Raw genomic sequence first — 27,347 nt, forward strand, 5'->3', positions numbered from 1 at the left:
TATAAACTTATTAATATCTTGTTTACTTTCTCTGTTTTTTATATTTTTTCTTCAATATATTTTTTTAAGGCTAGAAAAACAGAATATGATAAGTATCTTACATTATAAAAGCTTATATCTTAAGAATCTTTAATAAATAATGGATTTACGAGTTTCTGCATAAAACTTATGAATTCAATTACACTTTAATAATTTATATATCATTAACAGTTTATTAAATTATAATAGTTCGAATTATATTAACAACAATAAGTATTTAATAAAAATAAAAACAACAATACCAATTAATTATTATTGAAAGCAGAAAAATGAATTGTTAGATTAATTCATTGTCAATATATTGTGATTTTTTACACGATATGTATTGAGATCGATGGTGCTGAACAGTTTGAAAAATTCTTTGTCTTTCATCTTCGTTATAAGTCAATACTTCATTAAAACTTTCGGCTAGCGCTACTCCTCTTTCCGCAGTATCGTTTACTACTTTTAACTTTTTGAATGTATCATAACATCGTTTATACTCAAGATTTGATTCCCATAAACTTGGATCTGTATGCAAAAATTCATAGGGGAGCTCAAATTGCTCAAAAATAAACAACGAGTTTGGATTGCTTTTGGAGAGCTTTCGATAACCACCGTGCGTGATGAAAAGCACCAGGTGCTTTAAATTCGGCTCTATGACTTTTGATACCACCCAAAAAGATACAGCTCAGCTCCAAAAACTCCTTGTAATCATTTCTCGGATGATGATTCTAACAAAAAATAAGAAAAATTTAATAATTGCGGCCAGAAAAGAAGATATTTTCAGAATTTTAAAGTAAAAAATATTATTTAAAAAGGCAAAATTTATAAAACTAAATCACTTAAAAATTCGAGTTATATCGAAGGATGCAAAATAACTACACTGATAAAAGGATTTATTTACTATTAATAATATTTAATAAATATTTATTAATAGATAACAAATATTTATTAACAGTTAATAAATACTTGGTTGAGTGAATTTGTTTGGCTTGCAATGTTATATGATATGAAGGTTGCTTATAAACAAAAATCATCCTTATAAATTATTTGCATTAATTATATTACATTATAATAACATTTATTGTAAACTACCAAATTCTATCACAGCTCATAATTATTTTTTATATTTTTACATATTAAAAACGTTAATTTATTAAGTGAATTTAATTATTATCAATGTATTCCAGTTATAGGGTTATAAAAAGTGTCAAAAGAAAATTGCTATTTTTGCTTTTTATCCTAAATAAATATTTGTTAACAGTTAACAAATATTTATTAACTATTAATAAATTAATAAATATTTATTAACAGTTAATAAATTCTACGTAATGAATACTAATTAACTGTTAATAAATATTTATCAAATCCTATGATGTTAAAAAATCATTTATTAACAGTTAATAAAGCTTATTAAATATTAACAAGTCCTTCTATCAGTGTATCAGAAAGATCTAATGACTGTAAAAGAAATTAACTTTATAAATAATAATTCTTTCAATGGTAAAACTATTTATGAATTAATTAATACCTTCAGTTGATTTTCTATGAAGTCAAGAATATCGTCTTTTCTTTGATTTAAAATAAGTGCAATATCTTTATCCTCTGTGCCGATTTCATACGCAGATTTATCAATTTTTTCCTAATTATCTCTGAGTCTTTTAAAAATTGGTACATTTGGACTATTCGTCACTGGCCAAGCAACTTCTGCAACATTTCGTAACATCAATTCAGAAGTATGATGGCGACAAGCAAGATATAATAAGTCACGGCCAATTTTATCTTCTAATAATGCACATGCGCCATTAAAACAACCTAAAATAAAGAATTAGTTATTGATAAACTGTTATTTAATTATCAGTTATTCAAATTTTTTGACTCAGCTTATATTTTAACTCAACATTCGTAAAAATAATTAAAAAAATTAATCAAATTCTTATTTGAAAATTTCTTCCCAAGTCAAAAAACCAATACTGTGATATAAATTCATTCAACCACAACATTAACTTACCGGTATTTGAACTAGTTGTATCAAAGCACATTGCTTTAACATTATCGCAAAGATCCCACTCTATGTTATGTCCAAGGGCGTTTAAGTGGTAGCGTAAACGGTGGAGGTTTGGACTAACGGTTTAAAGAATACGCAACGGAGTTTTAATTCCGTTGTTTTAATTATTTATGTGGGACGTTTTCGACGGACGAATTTACCACGCCTTCGTTTGAGACTGAACACGGATTTTATTAAGAATAGATGTATTTACTCTTTGCAGGATTTTTTTTGTTACCGGATCCGTGATCCCGGGGCCGCTTTTAGCGCCTTTTCCTTGAATTGGCCCTCTGGTTGGTCCTTGCAGCGGATGGAGTTGGATGGAGTTGGGGCTGCTTACTTTAAGGGCTTCTTATTTTTAAGAAATGAATTAACTCGAAACTGATTTCACTTCTTTTGATATTTATTTTTATAACCACAAAACTTACACTTTCACAATTTTAATTTTAACGTAATTTATTTTAATGAATTTTATTGATTTGGTTGAGCTAACGTCCTCCAGTCCCCCGTAGGGTAAGGGGGGCAAAACTAGCTTTTAGGAAATTTTGAATAGACTTAATGACCGAATTCTCGCCTAAGTGCAGAGCAAATTAGAACTTTGAGAATACGACTCTCTAAGATTAAAACTAATACGTGGCCTGCCGGTTAAACCGCGTCCAAACTTCCTCTAAGTGCAGTGCAAATTAAAGCAAAGGACTCTACAAGGCACGGGCCCGTCAGTTAAACGCGGAAGTCGAATTAACCAACTAAGACCTGGTTTACACTTAAAACTAATACGTGGCCTGCCGGTTGAAACCGCGTCCAAACTTCCTTTAAGTGCGGAGCAAATTAAAGCAAAAGACTCTACAAGGCACGGGCCCGTCAGTTAAACCCGGAAGTCGAATTAACCAACTAAGACAAGGCGTTGGCTGTTGATCGCCTTTTTAAATACTCGCGGTGCTGAGGTTGCAGAAGTCCCCGCTAGTTAACCAACAGTCGCGTAGCTTCTATTTTATTGTGGCTTTCGCGCATGGAGAAGTCTTTCATCTGCGCGGACGATTTAAATTTAAAGAAAGAGAAGAGAGAAAAAAAATTTGCGGGTGGACATAACATCTATCAGCGTTTCAAAAATGGCTGAAGTTTGGCTTTCACCTGTGCCATCAGAGAGAATCGGAGTTTTTAAATTTTTATCAGTATTTATTCCGGTGACGTGTATTGATAATCGTTCTGCTTTTGGTTGACCATTTCCCGCAGGAAGCATTTTTCCATCCCAGTGCACTACGAGAGAGTCATCAAAAATTTCTTCTTCTTTGATCGTATCGACAATTTCTTCTCTTTTTGAAATACGCGCATTGCGAATAGTGGAGTAACTTGAATTATATTTATCAATCTCAAGTCCTAAACTTTGAATAACAGCTGAAATGATGTACATCGCATTTCTGTTACTAGTTTTAGTTCTATCTAGTGCTAATACTAATTCCGAAGTCAGAATATCAATTTTATTTTTCTTAGGCGCTGGCATTGTATCTTCAAAGTCTGAACAAGTTCGCTTCAATTCACTGGAATTTGATATGGAACTACAGAAACTATTTAAGGACGACTGTTGGGATAATTTCATTCCTGAAATGAAAAATGTTAACGGTGAATTAATAAACATATTAGCTGAATGTTAAACAAATCAAATATAATTAAACAAAACTATTATAATATTAGAACTAACCAATTTCCTCATTATTGGGAGTTTCGACTTCCATCGCAGACAGATTTCCAGAAGTTTCTTCTGGTATAACGTCAATTGCTGGTAGATGGATATTTCTATTTCCTTTACGACAATCTGTCAAAAATTGCTGCAAATTTTTCGGTAAATTTTTTAGTGCAGCACAATTTGCAATGTCAAATAATTTATCAAGACGTTTGCTAAACTGTTCCACATTTGTTCGTTGTCTTTTCGATGTCTTTGCACGACTTCGATGATTCTTCAGTTTCATGTAGTCACTGTGAATTTTTTCCAATTTTTTAATACTGTGCTGAGGTCGAGAAGTTGGAATCAAAAGATTAGCCCAAGTAGCATTCATATCACTGATCACACTACTAGCACTTGCTCGTATACTTAATTTTAAGGATTGATGTTTGTACATAAAGAGATACAATACATCCCTACACGAAGATAACTTAATATTATTAATATTATGAATTTCAAATCCAATTAAATAATTATAAACTCTATTTCCGATTTGTTCAGATTTGACAAGACTTGACAAATCTTTGACAAGAATAAAAATGATAGAAAAATGTAACGCAACGTAAAGCATACAAATGCGACGCGAGTACATTCAGTGTTCACTGAGCTCCGTTCTCGATATTTGCGGCATTAGTATCACACAATAAAGAACAAAAAAAGCGCTGCAATTAGGCGGGCGATTTATTAAACTAATTCAAGGTTATGTAAAAGAGGGGATTTTTGGAGAGGAGAGAGGCTTTCGATTTGCGGACAATGACTGAGCTTTCGCTGGTCGCGTACTTTTTGTCAAACGTTGTTGATCAACTGGTGGGGGAATCACCGCAATGTTAGTTACATCGCAATGTTGCCATTAGATTATTAAGTACCTACTGACGGAGAAGAAACAAAGAGAAAAGAGTTCGTTTAAATGTTTATTATCATTAAAGGTTAAATATTGTAGATTATTAATTTTGCTTTAGTTTTCTAGCCTTAAAAGTTAAATATTGTAGATTATTAATTTTGCTTTAGTTTTCTAGCCTTAAAAAAATATATTGAAGAAAAAATATTAAAAACAGAGAAAGTAAACAAGATATTAATAAGTTTAAACCAATGATCGGCCAAATTTTCACGAAAAAATATATTCAAGGCTTAATATCTCGCTTAATATTGATCTTAGCGATTTGGTCCATTGGACTTTTTTTGTTGGAAATTAAATTCTCTACAAGTTTGTTATTTACATTTTTTCCGTAGCTCTTGATATTTACGAGATAAATGCGAAAAAACGCCAATTTTATGAAAAAATCAGGTTCAGTGGCCCGTACTGCCTCGCCAGTGTGAGTAACGACTTTGCGGAAATGGGCACTTTTGTAGAGCGTTCAATTCTAAGAAAAAACCATCTTCGATCAAAGTGATCCCATGAAATGCCGCTGAGCTTTAGAAATTCAAAAATTAAAAATCAAAGTTTTTGTGTATTTTCAATGGGAAATATTCACATGCCTTGGTCGAGGACGTTAATTAATATTAAGAGCTCAAACTTTCAGGGAATTTTTAACTTCCCGCTAAAAATCTCAGATTTTCAAAAATCGGGAAGTTATTGTTTTTACCCCGTTTGGCAAAAATCGAGTTTTCATCAGATCTCGACGTTTGAAGGTCACAGGAAGCTTCCCTGACTACCCCCGCGATGTTGTCACTATGTCTGTATGTATGTATGTGTGTGTGTGTGTGTGTGTGTGTGTGTGTGTGTGTGTGTGTGTGTGACTATGTGACTCGCTTATAACTTTTGAACGGTTGAACCGATTTCATCGCGGTTGGTGCCATTCGAAAGGGCTACGCTGAACTTAGATTTCCTGAGAATTTGAACCGATTCGGACCGATAGATTTTAAGAAATCTTGAAAAATCTTAAAAAAAATAAGAAAAAAATCATTTTTGAAAGTAGTTTTTTTGGAATATCTTTTAAACGGCTCTATCGATCAACTTCAAAAACTAATCCGCCCTTGAGCTTGAAGAACCACGCCGATCGGCGTCAACCCGATCAAAATCGGTTGATTCGTTCGAGAGATAGCGTGAACGAAAGAAAACCGAAAAAAACCGAAAAAAGTGTTTTTTTCACATAACTTCGTCATTTCTTCTCGGATCACTTTTGATGACATAGCATAATTTATAGAGCTTAAAAAACCGCGTCGATTGCCGCCAAAAACGTAGAAATCGGTTAATTAGTTCAAAAGATATCGTCAATAAAAGATTTGAAAACAAGTGTTTTTTTAAAATCGCTGCGAAATTTTTAACTTCCCACTAAAAAAAACGAAGATTTTCAAAAATTAAGAAGTTATTGTTTTCACCCTGTTTTGAAAAAACAGAGTTTTCATCAGATCTCAACTTTTTAAGGTCATAGGAAGCTTCCCTGACTACCCTCGCGATGTTGTCACTGTGTCTATATGTATATATATATATATATATATATATATATATATATATATATATATATATGTGTGTGTGTGTGTGTGTGTGTGTGTGTGTGTGTGTGTGTGTGTGTGTGTGTGTGTGTGTGTGTGTGTGTGTGTGTGTGTGTGTGTGTGTGTGTGTGTGTGTGTGTGTGTGTGTGTGTGTGTGTGTGTGTGTGTGTGTGTGTGTGTGTGTGTGTGTGTGTGTGTGTGTGTGTGTGTGTGTGTGTGTGTGTGTGTGTGTGTGTGTGTGAAAGTATGTGAACCGCTTATAACTTTTGAACGGCTTGACCGATTTCATCGTGGTTGGTGCCATTCGAAAGGGCTTGACCAAACTTAGATTTTGAAAACTATTTGGACCGATTCAGATCAATTTCGAGAAATCTTCAAAAAACTGAAAAAAAAATTTTTTCAAATGTGGTTTTTTTGGAATAACTTTTAAACGACTTTATGGTTCAATTCCAAAAACTGATCAGCTTTTAACCTCAAAAAACCACGTCGATCGCCACCAGTCCGGTCAAAATCGGTTGATTCGTTCAAGAGATGTCGTGAACGAAAGAAAACCGAAAAAAGTGTTTTTTCGGAATAACTCCGAAATTTCTAGCGCGATCAATTCAAAATTTAAGATTCTTTGTGAGGCTTGAAAAACTGCGTCGAATGCTGCCAACCGCGTGAAAATCGGTTTATTCATTCAAAAGTTATTGCGGTTTAAAAATTCAAAAAATAGTGTCATCAAATCTCTAACAGACTTTTGAGCTCGAAGAGCTTTAAAGGATAGGAAAGCAATCTCTTTGAGCTCGGAGAGCTCAAAATAACCCATAAATTGTATTTTTGAGCTCGAAGAGCTCAAAAACGTCATTGCTGCAATTTTAAGCGCCTAAGTATGGAATTAGCGGGAAGTTGCAGGGATGGCCTTCAGGGTCAACCGTTTTCCTAATTTTTTTTTGGGTATTTCCAACAAGAATTCACGATGGGACCGAAAAAAAAAAAATAAAGTAAAAAAAAAAATCACCCTAATATATATATATATATAAATACATACATATATAAACTTTTGAACTATATGTATTTTCTGACTCAGCTCGACAAACTGAGTCAGAAAATGGCTCAATTTTTTAAAAGTTGCGCCATGAGGACGGCTGCAATAGTTAGATTTTTATAAAATCTCCTAAAAAGGATTCAGTCACTATAATTCTTGACATTATAAAAAAAAAACACCTTTTATAAATTTTTGTAAAATTTCAGGATTTTTTTTATAAAATTTTAAATTCAACATAGGCTCATGAAATAAAAAAAAAAATTTTTTTTTGATTAATAAAATTTAATGCATTTATTTTGGGTGACAAATTCATAGAATGATATATTATTTAGAATTCATGGAATAGAAATAATTATCAAAACTAAATTAAGTATCCGTTAAATATATGGTGATTAAAATACATCTTTAATACACGTCTGGGATAGCATTATAGGAAAAGCCCTTGACTTTCAATCAGATGATCCAAGTTCGATCCCCGGTCTGGGCGAAGTGATTTTACATTGAATTTTTTTTTTTTTTTTAATATTTTGGTATACGCGAACATTTTACGAGTTTAATATCGATTTTTCTGGGCGAATGCACCATGCACCTATTTTCTTTCATCGGATTCCTACGATGACACGGTGAATCGACCGCAATGAGCTAGTTGTTTGCCAGCTATATGCAGGTGAATTGATGGTCAAATGTCGGTCAAATCACCGTAAGTTCACCCGCAAAAAAAAGTATTTCTCGGATTTACAGTCGGTAAATCAATCGTCAAAATTGTTCACAATGACACCTGATATAGACCGTCAAATCACTTCATATACACTAATGTTTGACTAACGTTTGACCGTGAATTGATCATATTATAACCGTGGCGGTAAAACCGCTAGGGTATCAACGAGATACAGATTTGCATAAACGATTGTTATCATTATCACCGATCACGTTGAGATCTCTAACTTAAATTTTTAAAATATTCACCTGGTTTACATGACAAAATATTCAAGCTTAATTCTGCTCTTAAATTTAGTTTTTTACTTAATAATATAAAATTTTTACCCAGCAACGACGAGATACAAATTTTCATTAACGATACTAACCGACTACATTAAAAACTCCAAGTAAAATTCTTGAAATTATCACCTGATTCACATGACTAAATACTAGAGCTCAATCCTGCTTTCAAATTCAATTTTCCATTTAATAAAAAAAATTTAAGTCTTCTTACCAGAAATAAACTCCTCAGACAGTGCTTATTACCGACCACGTTCAAATTTCATAGTAGAATTGGGTAAAATAATCACCTGGTTGACATTAAAAAATACTCCAGCTCAATTCTGCTTTCAAACTTAATTTTTCACTTATCTATAAAAATTTTCACCCAACAACGAGATACAGATTTGCATAAATGATAGTTATCAACGACCACATTAAAATCTCCAAGTTCAATTGTTAAAATAATCACCTGATTTACACAATAAAATATTCCAGCTTAATTCTGTTTGCAAAGTTAGTTTACCACTTAGTTAGAAAAATTTTTACCTAGCAACGAGATACAGATTTTCTTAAACGATACTCACTACCGAACACGTTAAAATCTTAAAGTAAAATTTTCAATTCAATCACCTGGTTCACATGACTGAATATTCCAATTCAATTCTGCTTCCACATTCAATTTTTTACTCGGTTATAAAAATTTAAGTCTTTTCACGAGAAAGTAACCCGCCCAGACAATACTAATTACCAATTACGTTAAAATCTCATAATAAAATTTTTAAAATAATTACCTGGTTCACATGACAAAATATTTAAGCTTAATTCTGCTCCGAAACTTAATTTTTTACTGAGTAATAAAAATTTTTACCTAGCAACGAGTTACAGATTTACCTAAACGATCCTTATCACCGACCAGATTAAAATCTCAAAGCAAAATTCTTGAAATGATCACCTGATTCACATGACTAAATACTACAGCTCAATCCTGCTTTTAAATTCAATTTTGCACTTGGGTAAAAAACTTAAGTCTCCTCACGAGAAATTAACCCCTCAGACAAAACTTATTACTAATTACGTAAAAATCTCAAAATAAAATTTTTAAACAATCACCTCACCCACATGACAAAATATTCCAGCTTAATTCTGCTCCCAAACTTAATTTTTTACTTAGTGATAGAAATTTTTACCTAGCAACGAGATACAGATTTCACTAAGCGATACTCTGTCAAGCATATTAGAAACTCTAAGTAAAATTCTTGAAATTATCACCTCATTCACATGACAAAATACTCCAGCTTAATTCTGCTCCCGAACTAAATTTTTTACTTAGTAATAGAAATTTTTACCTAGCAACGAGATACAGATTTTTCTAAGCGATATTCACTATCAACTACGTTAATATCTCGAAGTTAAGTTTTTAATTTTATTAATAACCTGGTTGACTTGACTAAATACTTCAGGTCAATTCTGCTCCCAAATTTAATTTTTCACTTAGTCATAAAGATTTTTACCTAGCAACGAAATACAGATTAACCTAAACAATACCCTCGCGGTTTTAGAATTACAGTGAAAGCACAGTGAATACTCCGTGTAAGTTGTGTGATTTCACTGTGCTTACACTGCATTTGTTCCATTTGTACACAGTGTTTTTACAATGAATTCACAGTGAAATCATAATGTTTTCACAATAAATTCACAGTAGAATCACAGTGTTTTCACAATAGAATCATAGTGTCTACACAATGAATTCACTGTGATTTCACAAAAAATATACAGTAAATTTGCGATATTAACACGGCAAATTCATCGTGAACTCATAGTTTACTCACGATTTAATAAAAAATGATAAAAAAATAATTTTTTGAGTGTCATTTTTTTATTTTATTTTTAATGTAGATCTAATGCAAGTTCAGACAGTTGACTCTTAATTTTGACTTAACTTTCGCGAATTATAGAAATAAAGTAAAAATCGCATTCTGTTCTAACCCAGGTTTGAACCCGAGTCGTGCGTTTGCCAGACCGATAACTAACCCCTACACCGTACGACCGATGAGTTGATGTACAACTTATCATTCTAATAAACTAAATCTATAAGGTGACGAAGTGTGACAGTTTATTATTTATACAATTTACGTTATTTAATATTGTGTTTTGATAAAAATTAAATATTTTTTACAAATGTTTATCAGTTAAAAAAATGCAAGAGTTAAATTTCTATATCACTTTAGATTTTATACATTGTTCTGTCTATTTTTAATATCTTATTATAAATTTTACTGTTTAAAATTATCAATATTAAAAATTCAATTGTAAATTGTTATATTTTAATTTTTTTAAGACCATATCAATTTTGACGATATGCAATTGTTTTAGTTAAATAATACATTTTCAATTTTAACATTTGCTAACAAATATTCGTTAAACAATAAATATTTATTGTTTAAAATTTTATTACATAATGATTAATTAACTATTATTTAATTAATTATAATTATTTTCTTGTGCGAAAAAAAAAATTTTTTTTTACACAAGAAATTTTACTTATTCCAACAACATTAATTCTCTTGCTTTAAGAAATACGTATCTTGATCCAAAAAAATTGATTAAAGTCAAGAAAATCTTCTTGCTTTGAGAAAATTCAGCCTCTTGCTCCAAAAAATTTTGTTCTTGATAAAAGTAAATTTTTTTGTCTTGAAAAAATTTCTCTCTTGCTCCAAATAATTAAATATCTCAATAAAAGTAAATTTTCATTAATATTTTTATTGATTAGCGTGTCAAATGGGAAGATCAAATAATATTGAATCATTTTTTTTCATTCAATATGTATAATTTCACGGTAAAATAATATAAAACGAGTATCATATATTCAAGAGAAAAATTTTCTCAAGGTGAGGAAATTTTTTTCTTAGCTGAAGTAGGTGGCGCTGCTTCTTTAAAATATCTAAAAATCTTGATCAAATATAAAAATTTTTTTTTTGAAATCACAGTGAAACTCTCTCAATTTACACAGTGCTTACACGAGCATAGGGTTTTCACAGTATTTTCACTGTGATTCTAAAACCGCGAGGGTAGTTATAATAATTTTTATCTAACAACGAGTTACAGACTTACCTAAACGATACTTATCACCGACCAGATTAAAATCTCAAAGCAAAATCCTTGAAATGATCACCTGATTCACATGACTAAATACTAGAGCTCAATCCTGCTTTTGAATTCAATTTTTCACTTGGTAAAAAAACTTAAGTCTTCTTACGAGAAATTAACCCCTCAGACAAAACTTATTACCAATTACGTAAAAATCTCAAAATAAAATTTTTAAACAATCACCTCATTGACATGACATAATATTCCAGCTTAATTCTGCTCCCAAACTTAATTTTTCACTTAGGGATAAAAATTTTCATTTAGCAACGAGAAACTCATCTGTCTAAATGGTACTTATTACTGGCAACATTAAAATCTCAAAATTAAATCTTAAAAATAATCACCTAGTTTGCATTACCCACTATTCCAGCTCAATTCTACTTCCAAACTTAATTTTTCATTTAAGTAGAAAACTTTTTACCTAGCAACGAAAAACAAATCTGCCTAGACGGTACTCATTACCAACTACATTTCAATATTTTTTGTCCTCTGGCCGGAAAGCGGCAATAGTTTTGGCTTCTCATACCATACAGGACGTTCCTTCAACTTCACATCTCTTTATTCCGATTCTATCCAGTACCATTCGCTGATGTGATACTCGTCGATGTAAATATTGAGCTGTTTTACTTTTATTACCTGAAAAAATCGCGTTTAGTCTTTAATTGATTAATATGTAATTGTCCAAAATTGTTATATATACCTCAATCGTACCGCCACTCAAAATTCTTACCTTTTTTTTACCTTAAAAATAATCATTTCTTGTCTAATCCATTAATGGTTTTTACGTCACCTACTTCATTTTCACGGTTTTTAAGTTCAGTTGTGTCCAGATCCGGAAAGTCAGCATAGTTATGATTCTGTGGGTTGGGAATCTGCGATGAAGCTGATGGGAAAAACGTCCGAACATTTCCACGAAGGTCTCTTCAGGTCTACTCTTGACGTAAAATGTCTTTCAACCTGAAACAGCGCGTTTTCTGACCATTTTCCGAACTAGTTGAGGACACAACAGTTGAACAGCGTAATAATTTAAATAATTTTCATTTGAGTTGAGCATCAATCCTTTCCGCTTCGGTCCTTTCTTGCACTGAGTCATCAGTATTGTATACTCGTCGCCTCTAAACTGACCCGGATCTTCTCTATTAGCCAGCGAAGTATTTATACGCTTCAAGAATCGTTATTTCAAGAAATTAGACTCGTCAAAAATAAAAGCTATCTTCTCATTCTTGCATCCTGAGCATTTTAGTAGCTGCCTTATGTCCTCATCAAAGTCTTCCGCGGTGTATTTATTATAAATTTTTTACTCTGAAGATTGATAGCTTGTTTATCCAGGTGTCGAAACTAGACAGAGTAGTTTTATGAGCTCCTGAAACTTCAATCAGAAACAAATGTCCCTGAGGCTACAAGAAAACCCAGCGGAATATCCAGCTCTCCAGGGATGTAGTCCTTGGACTGTCAGTTGCTGTACAAAATAGGCCGGGACAAAGCTTTTTCCTTGTCTACGTCCACGAAATACTTAGTGGCAAAAATATCGATGTTTTTATTAGTTCAAGCCTGTTCGGAGTTTTCTACGAAGTATCAGCGCCTCGTGGGCCCACATACGCACCAATCTTCCAATAGACAGGCTGTGAAGCAGACGGATCACCTCGCAGATTTCTCGAACCACTCTCATCATTTCTCGAAGCGAGTACACGTAATGTGGCTGCATATTCTGGGAGCATGTTGGTGATTGTCACGTATTTAAAATTCTGGACTTTAAACGTCACTCTGACGTTCGGTGGCAAGCTCAATCGCTCTTCGTTGGGCAAAGCCAGCAATTTGTTGTCGTCTAATACAGAACTTTTATTTTATGCTTACTTGAGATCCACGTCTCCGTCAATATTATTCACTGACGTTTGTTTATCTCGCCTCAGAGGTTGTCTATTATTTTACGCAGGATTACGAGAGCGACGATCTCGATTTCTTCAAATTACTCGAAAGCTTTTTATTAAGAGCACTTTTCACGCACATGTTTTTCCGGAAGCGCTTGATCCTACCATCATTGATCCGTGGTTGAGGTCACAAATTTGGTACAGTTGTAAGACCTGGAAGAATATGATTGATTATATTGGTCGATAAGAAATGTTGATATTTTTTTTTTTTAATGTGTAAAAAGGAAATTAAGAAAGTGAGCATCAATTTCACCAACCAGCTCCTTATACGCTTAAGATAAATGGTGGTTTTTAAAATTTATTATATATACATTTACTCCTTTTTACGTATTACTGATTATTCTATTAAATAAGGTATAATTTATTTTTAATTGTTAAATTGAAAGAGTTTAAATTTACTAAATTTTTAATTTTGAAGATGCTGTAAGGACTTATAAAAAAGTTTTCTTGTGGATCGATGCAATACTTTAGAGCCTAGATATACACTGTAAAAAATTTGCGGAGTGAACGCGGAGTGAATGAAGAGTGAATAATTTTTAATTGATTCACTCCCAGCGGGAGTGATATTTACTCCGAGAAGGAGTTAATTTTTATTAATAATGAAATTCACTCCGTATTCACTCCCAAAATAAATGAATTTAGAAATAAATTAATTTTTGTATATAAAATATTTTTATAAACCCTTTTTATATTTAATTATTAAAAATTTAATTTATTATTTTTAATAATATTTCATTTTAATTATTATTATAATGTGTTTATTTATTTTTTTTTATAAATTAATTATAATTAAAAATTGTCAAAAACAAAAATGTAGGTATATATATATATATTTGGAATCGCCTAAAGTCACGTAAGTCTATAAACACGTCTAATTTTACTGTCCTGATTTAGAACATTTTTCTGCTTTTATTTGCCTGCGGGCATTTTCTGTTTCAGTTATTTCTGCAAGTGCTTTTTGCAATCTTCCAAGGTTGCTAAAAATCTCTGGAATTCATCCTGTATAAATGGTCCTATAAAATTATTTAATCAACGGCGTCTATAATTAAAGGTTATACTCTTTTTCCAAGACGGTGATCCAGTCGTTTGAGTTATGTAACAAGAAGGTACCCCAGTCTTCTGAGTTGAGTGACAATAGTTAAGTGGCTTAAATTGAAACTACTACGCTACCTCACTGTCGTCTGTAGTTAGTTGTTTCGTAGCGTGATCAACAGATGTCGCCACTTTCAAGGAAAACATACTGCTTCTGTTTACATATACATTGACTGATGTTTACTGTCAGTTAAATGCTTACATGCCTGTCAAAGTGAGTCTGTTATGGATTGTCATAGATGTAAGAGACAAGTTATTAAACCTGTTAAGTGTAAAACCTGCAAGCTTTCATATCATCCTAGTTGTGCTAGGTCAATTGTTGCTTTGAAAGTCTCAAGCTGCTGCTCCACGTTTTTCACTGCATCACAGTCACCTAGCAACAGTACATCTAGCACTAGTAATCGGACACCTTCATCCTTGATAAGACCATCTAGTCTCTCAAATTTAAAACCAAAGCATTCAACTCTCTCCAGCTATAAATCGGCTGACTCATCGCCAAAAACTCCACCAGTACTAGCTGTTGGTGAAGATTCTGTATTTATATCGCCAACCACAGTAAACACTCTACCATGATATCCAATGCTACAAATCAAAGTGAAAATTCATCCACTTCAGGAAATCAGTATGAAGAAAGTTCTACTGGAAATAGACCTGATTGGAAAAGTTTTAGTCTAGAGGAGAAAGTAAATTTCCTAATTGATATGTCGTACAGTAATCATCAATGTATTCAGACTATATCTAAAAATCTTGACAATCACAGTCAAGAAATTAAAAGCCTGGTTGCAAATCTTGTTGAATAAGTTGAATAACACAAAAATCAATACTCTATCAGATAATCTTGCAATAGTACAGAAGGATATCAGTGATATTAGTAATAAATTAAATATAAATTCGCAAAAATGCGATGATAATGCTGCTCCAATCACCATGCTACAAGCTTCTCTAAATTCCGTTGCTGGTACTTCCACTCCTCTACAAGCGGCTAATTATCATATGTCATCTGAGCTTCTACTATCTGGGATTCCTGAAACGATTGCTGCTGATCAAACGTCGGAACACATAGTTCATAAAGTCTTCAATAAGCTTGGTGTTGCTAATCTTGTCACTGATGTACTGAGTATTCGTGAATTCAACTCAAAGAGGAAGCAAAGTCGATCTAGCTCCAAACCATTATCTAAATCCTTTATTATTCATTTAAAATCATCTGAAGTTTGTAAACATATCATCAACAATAAACGTCGTTCACCGAAATTGCTTGTCAAAAATATTTTTGATTCAGGTACTCAAACTGATCAAGATCGACAAGTATTTATCAACGAATTTCTACACACGGATGTTTATAAATTGCTTAAACTCACTAAAGTTGAAGCAAAACAACGCAATTTCAAATATGTCTGGTCCTCTGAAGGCAAAGTCTATGCCAAAAAAGATGATGATTCGTCGAAGCTCTCGATAAGCTCTGAAGCTGATTTAGCTAAATTGGATTAGCAATTACCGTATAAAACTACTAACATCTTGTCAGCTATCAATATTCTGAGCCTAAATATAAACGGTCTCCCTGCTCATTCACCGCAATTCGAAACCTTAATAAATGAGTTAAAGCCTCATATTATCACTGTTGTTGAAACATGGCTCACACCAAATAACCATGTCACTTACAAGGATTATGTCATTCACCGTCGAGATCGAGGTCTTATAAATTCAAATGGTTAGTATATTAGAAGTGGAGGTATTGCTTGCCTTATACACAACTCTCTACAATCTAAGTTACTTTTCTCATCTGAGGCACAGGATATCAATCATCCGGAATTTATTCTAGTTGAAGTCAGAACATTGACTGGCATGCACATATTAGTTTCAGCTATTGACAGAAGACCACAGGGACAGTTATTGGACAGTTACTTTGCTCAATTTGCAAAATATTACCCGTTTTATAAAAATATTATTATAATGGGTGATCTTAACTGCAATCTACAAAAAAATGATCATCCCGCTAGTCATCTTAAATCTTTTTTGACGGAGTCTGGTCTATACTGTATACCATATGGAGCTACATTTCATACTCTGACAGTTAATTCATGGCTGGATGTTATCATCATTGATAGTGGTGATAAATTAGTGGGCTACTTTAAGTCAGACATGCCTTTCGTAGGTGGTCATGATTACTTATTTTGCAAGTATAAACTTGATCATAAAAATAAATATAGTAAAAGAGTTAAGTTTCATGACTTCAAACACTGTGATCATCAAGCTCTTTCAGCTGCTCTAAATCAAAAATTAAATCAATCAAATTTCAGCACAGCAGACCTAGACCCAAATCATTTGGTCTCTTACTTCATTGATTCTGTTACTTCTTCCTTAGATCTCTTTGCACCTTTTAAGGAAAGGACATTAAACCGTCCTAGTAGTCCTTGGCTAACAAAAGAACTAAGACTAAAATTCATACAACGAGACGCATTGTATAAGAAGGCGCGACGTACTGGTGACAAGATTCTACTGACTCAATTTAAAACCAGACGTAAGGAATTGAAAGCTGAATTATTAGCAGCTCGTGATAGCTATTTCAAGTTAATTCTTGAAAATAATTCAAATAATTCTAATCTGTGGTCAACTCTCAAACGTAATGGAATCATCAAAAGTACTAATTCTTCACCATTAAATCATTTTAATGCAAGTGAGTTGAACAACTTTTATGCCAACATACTAAGGAAGCATCCATCTTGCTGTCGTGAATTTATAGCTGATCTACCTACGATTGCTGTGAGGAAAGTAAACAGTGTCTTTAATTGGACCAAAATAGATATTGTAGATGTTACAAAAAACCTTCAAATTGCTGTTCAAAAGTCAAAGGGTAAAAGTCCAGATGGATTTGATCTTAAATGGCTTAAAGATCATTTATCTCAGATCTCGATCTTTCTCATGATCATCCTTAACAAATCGTTAGATACGGGTATTTTTCCTGAAGCTTGGAAGCAGGTCTACATAGTTCCTTTAAATAAGATAAAGGCTCCTAAAACTATGTCTGATACTAGACCAATAGCAAATATTTCTCATCTTGCTAAGGTATTTGAACGTATTGTCGCCAATCAATTGATAGACTACCTTGAAGTGAATCATATCATTGATGAGTATCAATCAGGATTCAGGAAACATCAAAGCACCCAGGCAGCTTTACTTCTTCTAACAGATGATATTCGCAGAGCTATTGATAGAGATGAACTGACCTATCTCATCCTCTTTGATTTTTCTAAAGCCTTTGATTATGTAAACCCTAAGGTTTTGTATATAACTATGTATGAAATTGGATTTTCCATTGAGGTTATTATGTGGTTTCAATCCTATCTTACTGGTAGATCGCAATCTGTGTTGGATCTTGATCATTCTATATCTGATGCCATCAGTACAACATCTGGAGTTCCTCAAGGATCCATCTTAGGCCCTATTTTGTTCCTTATTATGATAAATGGTGTTGCCAAGAGGATTAAGCATTCCAAATATGGTCTTTTTGCTGACGATAAGTATGCCTACTATCACTTCAAATGTTCTAAATTAAATGAAGCAGCATACAAAATTAATATGGATGCTCAGGCTGTTGCCGACTGGGCTAAAGATGTTGGTCTAGAACTAAATCTTTCAAAAACGAAAGTTATGATATTGGGCAGCAGTAGAAAACTGAAGCGGCTGGATGATCTTGATCTTCCTCAAATCATTGTGGATGGAAATGTAATTCCATATGTAAATTCAACCAAGCATCTTGGGGTGCATATAACAAGCAATCTCTCATGGGATATTCATGTGGCTCATACCTCACGTAAGGTCTATGGTACACTAAACAACCTCAAGCATAGGAAGAACATACTATCCACTACAAATCGCAAATTACTGATCAGGGCCTTAATTATGCCAATAATTGACTATTGCTCTTTGGTTTTGATAGATAATTCTAAAAGACTGGACTATAAATTACAGCGCTTGATGAACAACGGCATCAGGTTTATCTTCAATCTAAAGCGTGATGATCATATCACTCCTCATCGTCGCTCTCTAAAATGGCTCTCAATCAAATTGAAAAGACTTTATCTCTTAGCTTGTTTTCTCTATAAACTATTCAATTCCGGTGAGCCATATTTCCTGAGGAGTCTTTTTATTGAGGAGTCACAAGACATTAGACGCTCGGATAGGTTAGCTTCAAAATATAACAATATTTTGTTCAGTATTCCAAGCTATTCAACAACAGTATATGAACACTCTTTTCTAATTTCATCAATACGTCTTTGGCGTGAAATACCACTTGATATCATAAACTCACTCAGCATTGAGGCATTTAAATCTAGAGCGTTTGATTTCTTCTATGATCTTGAACTCAAAGAGACCTAATAACAATTTGACTGCTAATAGTCTACTTAATTTATAGTTTAAACTGATATATATTTAAACTGATATATATATATATATATATATATATATATATATATATATATATATATCTATATATATGTATATATATAGATATACATATATACAAAATTCGTTACTCTAAAAAATAAGTGTTTTACATATTATCTTAGCATATTTTTATATCATTTTTATACATACTCTTATAGGATTTTCTGTCTTTATCATTATATTTCATATTTATATTATCACTTATTAGCTAAAATTCAGAATATTGATATTGATATTTATATTGACTGTGTTTATAGTTTTACAAGTACTTATGTTACTCTATGTATGAATTTTGCCATTTGGCTTTCGCCTTGGCATTTAAATTAAATAAATAAATAAATAAATAAATAAATAAATAAATATATATATATATACTAGCGGACCCGACAGACGTTGTCATGTACACACGTCTTAAATTTAGAAATTTTAGGAATGAGCTTGTATAGTGAAAAACATCATTAGTTAACAATATGCAATGGGCATTCTTCAATAATTAACATTTTTGTAAATATAAGCCCATTCTAATTTTATACTCATCAAGAGCTTTCATTTGAGTACCCACATCAATTTTTCATATATTTTATATATTTATATATATTATATATATGTATATATAAAAAATATTTCAAAAATGCATGTGGGTACTCAAATGAAAGCTCTTGATGAGTGTAACATTGGAATGAGCTTATATCGTTAAAAACATCATTAGTTAACAAAATACATTATCATTCGTTAATTATTAACATTTTCATAAATATAAGTCCATTATGATTTTATACTCATCGAGACCTTTCATTTAAGTACCCACATGAATTTTTTCATATATATACGATATAAAATATATGAAAATGTCAACAACAATTTATAATTTTTTTTTTTTTTTTATTTATTATTATTTAGAGTCGGTTTTAACTGCTGTGGTCATATCGCCGACTTTTAACTGTTGGGAGTGGTACGTTGGGTCTTTTTGGGTTGTGTAAATCTTAACCTACGCGGCAAGGGCCGAATATCAACCAAGTTGATTTCTAAGACCAGCTTGGGATTCGAACCCACGCCTGGCCGGTAAGTTAGTCCGAGTTCTCTATAGGCCATGCGTAGAATCTATTAAATAAACATTTTTCTGTGGACTGAATTGTGAATCCAAACCATTTTGGAATCCACCGGATGACACACGAAAAATTTCATTAAAATCGTTCCAGCCGTTTAGGAGGAGTTCAGTGACCAACACACGCACAGAAGAAATATATATATATAAAGATTAATTCTTAGATTTTTTTTTTAGAGAATTCATCCTTATTTCATTCATTTTAAAAACTCCGAACGCGGATGTTTTTCTGAGTGAAATTCGAAATCACTCCGAAATCACTCCGCAAATAAAAACTCCGGATTCACTCCCTACGTGGAGTGATTAATTACTTCACTCCAGAACTCCGAGTGATGGGAGTGAAATTCAGTCCCGATTCACTCCGGATTTCTTACAGTGTACTAGGATCAAGAAAATTTTTTTCCTTAATTAAAAAAAAAATTTGTTAAAAATAAGAATTTTTTTGTTTAATTTTATAGTTTTAGAAAATAATTACGTCGATTTCTAACAAAAAATTTCTTACTAACAGGAATGATTGGATGTAAATAAAGTCAAACTAAATTACCATTTTTTGGCAATAGCCCCTTGTTTATCATAACCTTCTTCATAAACCAAATACTCCTCAGCGCAAACTTTTAAAATATATTTCTTCAATCCTAAAATCATAAAAAATAATTAATTAAAAAAAATTCATTTAATTTTAAACAAATAAACAAACCTTTTATTTCAGCTCGCATGTAATTAACACAGAAACACATTATTGAGAAGACTAAACAGCAACAGGATATTTTTACCAACGCGTTCGTACTAATTCAGGAAACATCGTTTTGCAAACTGATTGCATAAAAATTTCTTGCTCCGGTAAATTTTTAGCAATAGAAATTTTATCAGCACTTTCTTCACTTGTTTTTTGAACCATTCCCTCCTTAATTTTCTGAATTCTATCTGTTGTAACATTTCCTGTAAAAATCTTTACAGATTTCAAAACACACAACCCGAAATCATAATGGTGCTGATTAGACAATTACTCATCCCAAAACTTGAAATCTGGCACTATGTTGCTAGCTAGTTTTTCAGCAAATCTGAATCCTTGACTGAAAAACATAATCTGAGCAATCTGCTGCTTTTCAGAAGTTGTCATAGCAAGCGACCCGAATAATTTGTTAAGATTATTCGGTAAATTAGATTGTCCAGCATACCCAAGGTGCATTGTAATAAATGTAGTCTTATTAATCGTCGCTTTAGGCTGCTTGCCTACCAATTACACACACATAATCGTTTCTTTCTTCTTAGTACCTTCCATCTGGCTCTTCAGCGCTTCCTGGATGGTCTGGACCTACTGCAAGACTGCAGAGAGCATGCGCTCTTCAATACGGTTGAACTCATTGAAACATCCCAAACTTCAACCTGGCAGAGACCACAAAATATGCACGCCTAGTGAGATTGGTAATTGTCACACCATCTTATGAAGTGTTCGCGTGTTTATTACCATCTTTGAATTGTTTTATATTAGACACAGTTTTGGCCAAAGAAGACGCAGAGTTACTCGCATTTTTTTCTCCACTAAAATCGGCCACTCGTTTATCTTAGGATGCACAACCGCAGATACTGGAGTTTGATAACTGACTTTTTTATTTTCTTTGTTACAATTTTTTCAATAAAAAAATTTTTTTAATTTTTTTAATTAATTATAAATTCAATAGTTAAATAACCTCTACCTCTTATAAAAAAATAAGATTTTTATTTATACAGACGCATCCGCATGCAACATATGAAGACACTATGTCAATGCACTTAGAAACATGCCTTTATTGCAGTGGTGTCACACTACAATATGGCTGGTTTGCTATACTCCAATCAAATATTACGGTCAATGTGATTGAGCTTAAGTATTATGTAAATCTGCAATGGTTATTCTGTAGAACTCAATTGCCAAGTTTTACTCCGCCATTTTTACAAACGACGCCATGAACCCAGCGGGCGTACGCGGTAAGTTTTTTTATATTTATATTTTAAATTTAATTAAACGCAATAATTTCATCTATTATCATTTAACTGAAAATGATTACATTAAAATATTTGATCAATATTATTTTTTAAAACAAACAATAATAATAGTAATTATTATTGCCCAAATATTTCAATATATAGAAGATATATATATATATATATATATATATAGATATATTTTTGCGTATTGATACATGTATTTATTTTGTACTGATTAAATTATATTATTTAATCAAATTAGAATATTTAACAAATATTATTTACAAAAATAAAATGATAATAGTAATTTGAATAAAGCAAAATAAAATATATAAAAAATATAATAATAAAAAATATTATAATTTTAAAATCTACAGGAAAAGGACAAAAAATTGTCAGAAGAAAAAACAATCGTGCAGGTGCACTCCAGCCTATCCAAGGACAAAATATGGAGGCACCGAGGACATATGCTCATGCCCTAGCGACTGTCGTTCCACCAAAATCTCAAACACAGACACGCAGTAGTACTCGACGTTCTGCAAATGCCAACATTCCTGCAAATCATCAAAATCTTGTCAATGAAACTCGTACTGCTCCTAGTGTTCCTTCTAATACTGGAAATCCTGTTGGTCCTGAAGTATGTGAAATACATGAACATCTTGCTGCTGGAAATCGTGCTGCTCCTGGGGTTCCGCCTAATCCTGGAAATCCTGTTGGCCTTGGAATACCTGAAATACATGAACATCCTGCTGCTGGAAATCGTGCTGCTCCTGGGTCCCGCCTAATCCTGGAAATCCTGTTGGCCTTGGAATACCTGAAATACATGAACATCTGCTACTGGAAATCGTGCTGCTCCTGGGGTCCCGCCTAATCCTGGAAATCCTGTTGGCCTTGGAATACCTGAAATACATGAACATCCTGCTACTGGAAATCGTGCCGCTCTTGGTGTTGTGCCTAACGCGGGAAATCTTGCTACTGGGAATCGTGCTGCTCTTGGTGCCTCAACGAGCTTGTCAACTAGCGACAAAAAGTTGAAAAATCTGCAAAGGTACCAACGACAGCTACAAAACAAAGAAAAACAACTTACAGCATGGTATGAATGCATCAAAGCCAAACTCAGTCGCATCACAGCCAGTGGCAGCAGAGTCAGTCGCATCACAAATATCTGTGCCTCAGTCACTTGTGTCACAGCCCGTCGCGTCACAATCGTTTGCGTCACAGTCCGTCGCGTCGCAGTCGTTTGTGTCTCAGCCTGTCGTGTCTCAGTCGTTTGTGCCCCATCCCGTCGTGTCTCAGTCATTTGTACCCCAACTCGTTGCGTCATAGTCGTTTGTACCCCAGTTTGTCAAGTCTCAGTCCGTCACATCACCGTCATTTGTGCCCAGTCCGTCACGTCGCCGTCAAGTATGCCGCAGTTATTGATGCCGCAATCATTTATCGTTCAACAAATGTTGCCGCAGGTATTACCGCAGTTCATTTCACGCAACGTTAATAATTTGATGTATCCGCATCAAGCACTTCAAGTTACTGCTGCACAACTACCTGGGCATACGCGTGAGCAGCAGTTGCAACAGTTGCTTCAGCAATTGTTATACAATCCGCAACTCAACATTTCTTTTCAATATATTTAATTATTAATAATTTTTAAATTTTAATTATGATTGAATTATTCTACTCTAACTTCGACTAATAAATTTTTCATTAATTCATGAAAAAACAAAGTAATTTATTCATTCTACTGCTATGTGCACTCCTTCATTATTAATAACTTAATTATATAATAATGATTATTCATCTAATAATTAATTAATCATTAATTAGCAACCTTGCACTCACTATGTGACTGCCGTGATTTGTAAACTATGAATAGATAAAATTTTGCTTTATTAAACAATTACTTTTGTTAAATTTATTCTGAAGATTGGTTGATATGCTTGATGATAAAAGCAAGCCCAGATTTTACATGTGACATGAAGATATTGGAGATAAATTCTTCGTCTTCATTGGTACAATACTCTCCGAAATAATTAAAAAACCAGCTAAACAAAGTAATTACTTTTAGGTAATTATTCTTATCAGCATACGGCCGAGATTCAATGTTAATCAGGGAGTTAAATATCTCATAAAATTTCTCTAAAGATGGATACGCAGAAGATTTAAAAATTTTCTTTGCGTCGTACAAAAAAGCAGTCATGTATGCAATGAACTTAATATCAACTTCACTAGACAAATTTGCACTCTCAATATAATAAATAGCAGCCCGACATTATTAAAAACTGAAATACTTTTAAAGTTATTTGTCAAAAATGTTGAAACATTTTATACTGACAGACAATATACTTACAATCTTCATCAGTTGGAACATTTGGTAAAATATGTAAATCGATGGGGACCATTTCGAAATCATCAGCTTTTCCCTTCAAAAACTATGATGGTTTTATCGCTAATTGTGTGCACGGATCTAAACATCTTGGACAAGAAATTATAAATAATATAAGAATGATCCAGGGTGTAAATATTCTTAATAGCAAATATAATGAAGAATTGAATCATATCCATCAATCGCGAAAAACTTATCAACTACTTGGTACCGTGACAAAAGTAAAAAATCTCCATGAAACGGAAATCGCATTAATTGAAGCAGAAGATTTAAATATACACAATTTGAATTATTTTTCTCGAGCTGAAATTTGTAATGAGCTTTATACTTTGCAAATATATAAAAAAATTAAGACCAATAGTTATACAGTACAAGTAAACATTTTTAATACATCAATTTTAGGATCGATTAGATTTTTTTTTGAAAAAATGAATGACTCATATTTTATGCTGCAACGTTTCGAAATTGAAAATTCAAGAGTCATCATTTACGAAGAAACCCAAACGATAGTAGAACACATCATACCTGTACGAGAAACAAATGAATATTTATTGATTAAATTACATGATGTTAAAAATATTATTCATGTTATTATACATTCCATGCCAGATAAAAGTGTTCATAAGAAAGTTATGTAACAATGTAAAAGAAGTAACTGTATAAGGTGACAGGTTGGCTAAACACCTTACCAGTAAACCAGGTGTTTAGAAATCAAATAAATTATCAAGTTTTTATTTATCACGCTCAATTATCGTATAATCATTAATTTTAATAATTTTTAAATCATTAAAATGAGTTCAGATGATTGAGAGAAAGTTCAAAGACTAGCTACTAATTTTCAAAAGGCTCAACTCAGTTCTACGTTACTAAAGTAAGTATAATAAATATTTTTTATGGTTTATTTAATTTAAGTTCAAAATTTACATTTAATAATTAATTAATATAAAATTCATAATTTTACAGGTTATCTGAGATGAAATGCGTTAAAATAATAACAAAGTTGATAGGAACAAATCTATTAAACGTTCTGTTTACAGCTGATGGAAATTAATATATAACACCATAACATCTTGAAAAGAAATTAAAGATGAATTATATATGAGCGGTGGGAGAACAGATTTAGTTAAATTAACTAGAATATCAAATGGTGATTTAACTCAAGTTTCAAAGACAGTGACTGACATAGAAAAGCATGACAAGGGTGTAAAAATACTATTGGGTTAGCTGATAGATAGAAGTTATATGACTAAAATACTTACAGAAATAAACGATAAGTTCAATTAAATTGATCAAATAAATATTGCTGATTTGATAATTTATTATGATTTATCTGTTGACTTTTTTCAATCATTTACTGCGAAAGCGCTAGGTTAGTCTATTCAAAGACAACAAGATAAGCAGAACCCTAAATTTTTCTATAATCACAATTTTATCAATGCCAGATTATTACTAATATTACAAAAATAGCTGGATAAATAACAGAATGTATTTATTAAGATTATAAAAAACATATGACAGCTCTTAAAATTTTTATAAATGTATCAAAAAGTCAGTAAATTTATCTTACACTACATAAAAACTTTTTTTATATTGCAATTTTAAGAGTCACATCTATTTAGAACTGATTCGATCTGTACAGATCAATTGAGATTTATCGATTTATACATTTATACATTGATACTGCCATTCTAATACGTCGTATACCACATTTATAAAATTTTACAGCAGACAGTAAAAACGGTTCATTTTTAAAATTTATGAAATGGGATTCGACGGATGAAAATAATTGTTTAAGAATAGTTATTAAACTATTTGACCTTTAAATTTTTAATATTTATTTATTTGACTTTAAATGACTTTATAATATTGTTATGATTCTATTTTTCAAAAAAAGTCAATTTGTTAAATTTTACGGGATACGACGTATTATAATGGCAGTATCGACATATATTCATCAAGCTTGATCTAACTTGATCTGATCATATCTAAACTTTTTTTCCCGCGTAATAATCAGATTAAATTAGATCTGTATAGATCAAGTCAGATCTATTTATATCGAATTTTTAAATTAATTTTGATCAAATTTGATCTGGATTGGTCTAATTTGATCTGACCAGATCTATTTTGATCAGAACAGATCTATTCATAGTTACTTTTTGATTTCATTTTGATCAAACTTGATCTGGATTGATCTAATTTAATCAGAGTGGATCTAGTTTGATCAGAATAGATCTATTCATATCTACTTTTCAATTTCATTTTGATCAAACTTGATCTGGTTTGATCTAAGCAGATCAAATTAGATCTGTTCATATCTACTTAGGTCTAAATTTAGATCAAATCTGATCTGAGCAGATCAAATTTGATCAAAGCAGATCTAAACTTTTTTTCCCGGGAAGATATGAAATTTCTGAAAAAAATTTTGTTTTTTTTTTTTTTTTACTCAAACAATTTTTTTCAACAATTTCACATTTGCCAAAGCACTACTTGGCATATTTTGTAATAATGAATTAAAAAAAATAGCTAACCAAGAGTTATTTTTTTATCTACAGTGTTATTGTTAAATGACTTTTTCTCACAACAAAAATTTTATTAGCATTCTTAGAACTGCAAATCTCGGTTTGATTAAATAAATTATTTTATCAAATGTATAGATTCTTATATTTCAGCATATGTTTATTTTAAATGTTTATGCAATACCAAAGGTCATATTGAATCATTGACACTCGATACTTGGAGCATAAGAAAAATTTTAGACATTGTAAATCTGTCATCATGTGTACAGTAACGTTTCTTATTAATCATGGGTGGTATTACTATTATTCGACTCACATATACATGTATGAATATATGTATTTAATGAAAGCATAATTTTTAACTTCCTGCTAAGAAAATCGAAGATTTTCAAAAATCGGAAAGTCATTGTTTTCACCCCGTTTTGAAAAAATCGAGTTTTCATCAGATCTCGACGATTGAAGATCACAAGAAGCTTCTCTGACTATCCCCGCGAGGTTGTCACTATGTCTGTATGTGTGTGTGTGTGTGTGTTTTT

The 27,347-nt window shown here is 32.1% G+C and overlaps 1 protein-coding gene and 2 long non-coding RNA genes across 3 annotated transcripts; 1 reads left to right on the plus strand and 2 right to left on the minus strand.

Annotated features, from left to right (window-relative positions):
• Nucleotides 1-623: 623 nt before the first annotated feature.
• On the minus strand, nt 624-2,095 carry LOC123268124. The gene is made up of 3 exons (XR_006510154.1): nt 2,033-2,095; nt 1,553-1,836; nt 624-752 (listed from the first exon to the last, which is right to left on the minus strand). It is a non-coding gene; the product is annotated as an uncharacterized LOC123268124 (long non-coding RNA).
• Nucleotides 2,096-2,402: 307 nt separating this feature from the next.
• LOC123268133 lies at nt 2,403-3,792 on the minus strand. The gene is made up of 3 exons (XR_006510164.1): nt 3,768-3,792; nt 2,961-3,667; nt 2,403-2,814 (listed from the first exon to the last, which is right to left on the minus strand). It is a non-coding gene; the product is annotated as an uncharacterized LOC123268133 (long non-coding RNA).
• A 17,987-nt stretch (nt 3,793-21,779) lies between these two features.
• LOC123268116 lies at nt 21,780-22,786 on the plus strand. Its single transcript, XM_044732996.1, has 2 exons — nt 21,780-21,915; nt 22,293-22,786. Exons 1-2 carry the CDS (start codon nt 21,894-21,896, stop codon nt 22,784-22,786), a joined length of 516 nt encoding a protein of 171 aa, XP_044588931.1. The 5' UTR covers nt 21,780-21,893.
• The last annotated feature ends 4,561 nt before the right edge of the window (nt 22,787-27,347 follow it).

This window comes from Cotesia glomerata, linkage group LG6 (genome assembly GCF_020080835.1).
Source record: "Cotesia glomerata isolate CgM1 linkage group LG6, MPM_Cglom_v2.3, whole genome shotgun sequence".
NCBI lineage: Eukaryota > Metazoa > Arthropoda > Insecta > Hymenoptera > Braconidae > Cotesia > Cotesia glomerata.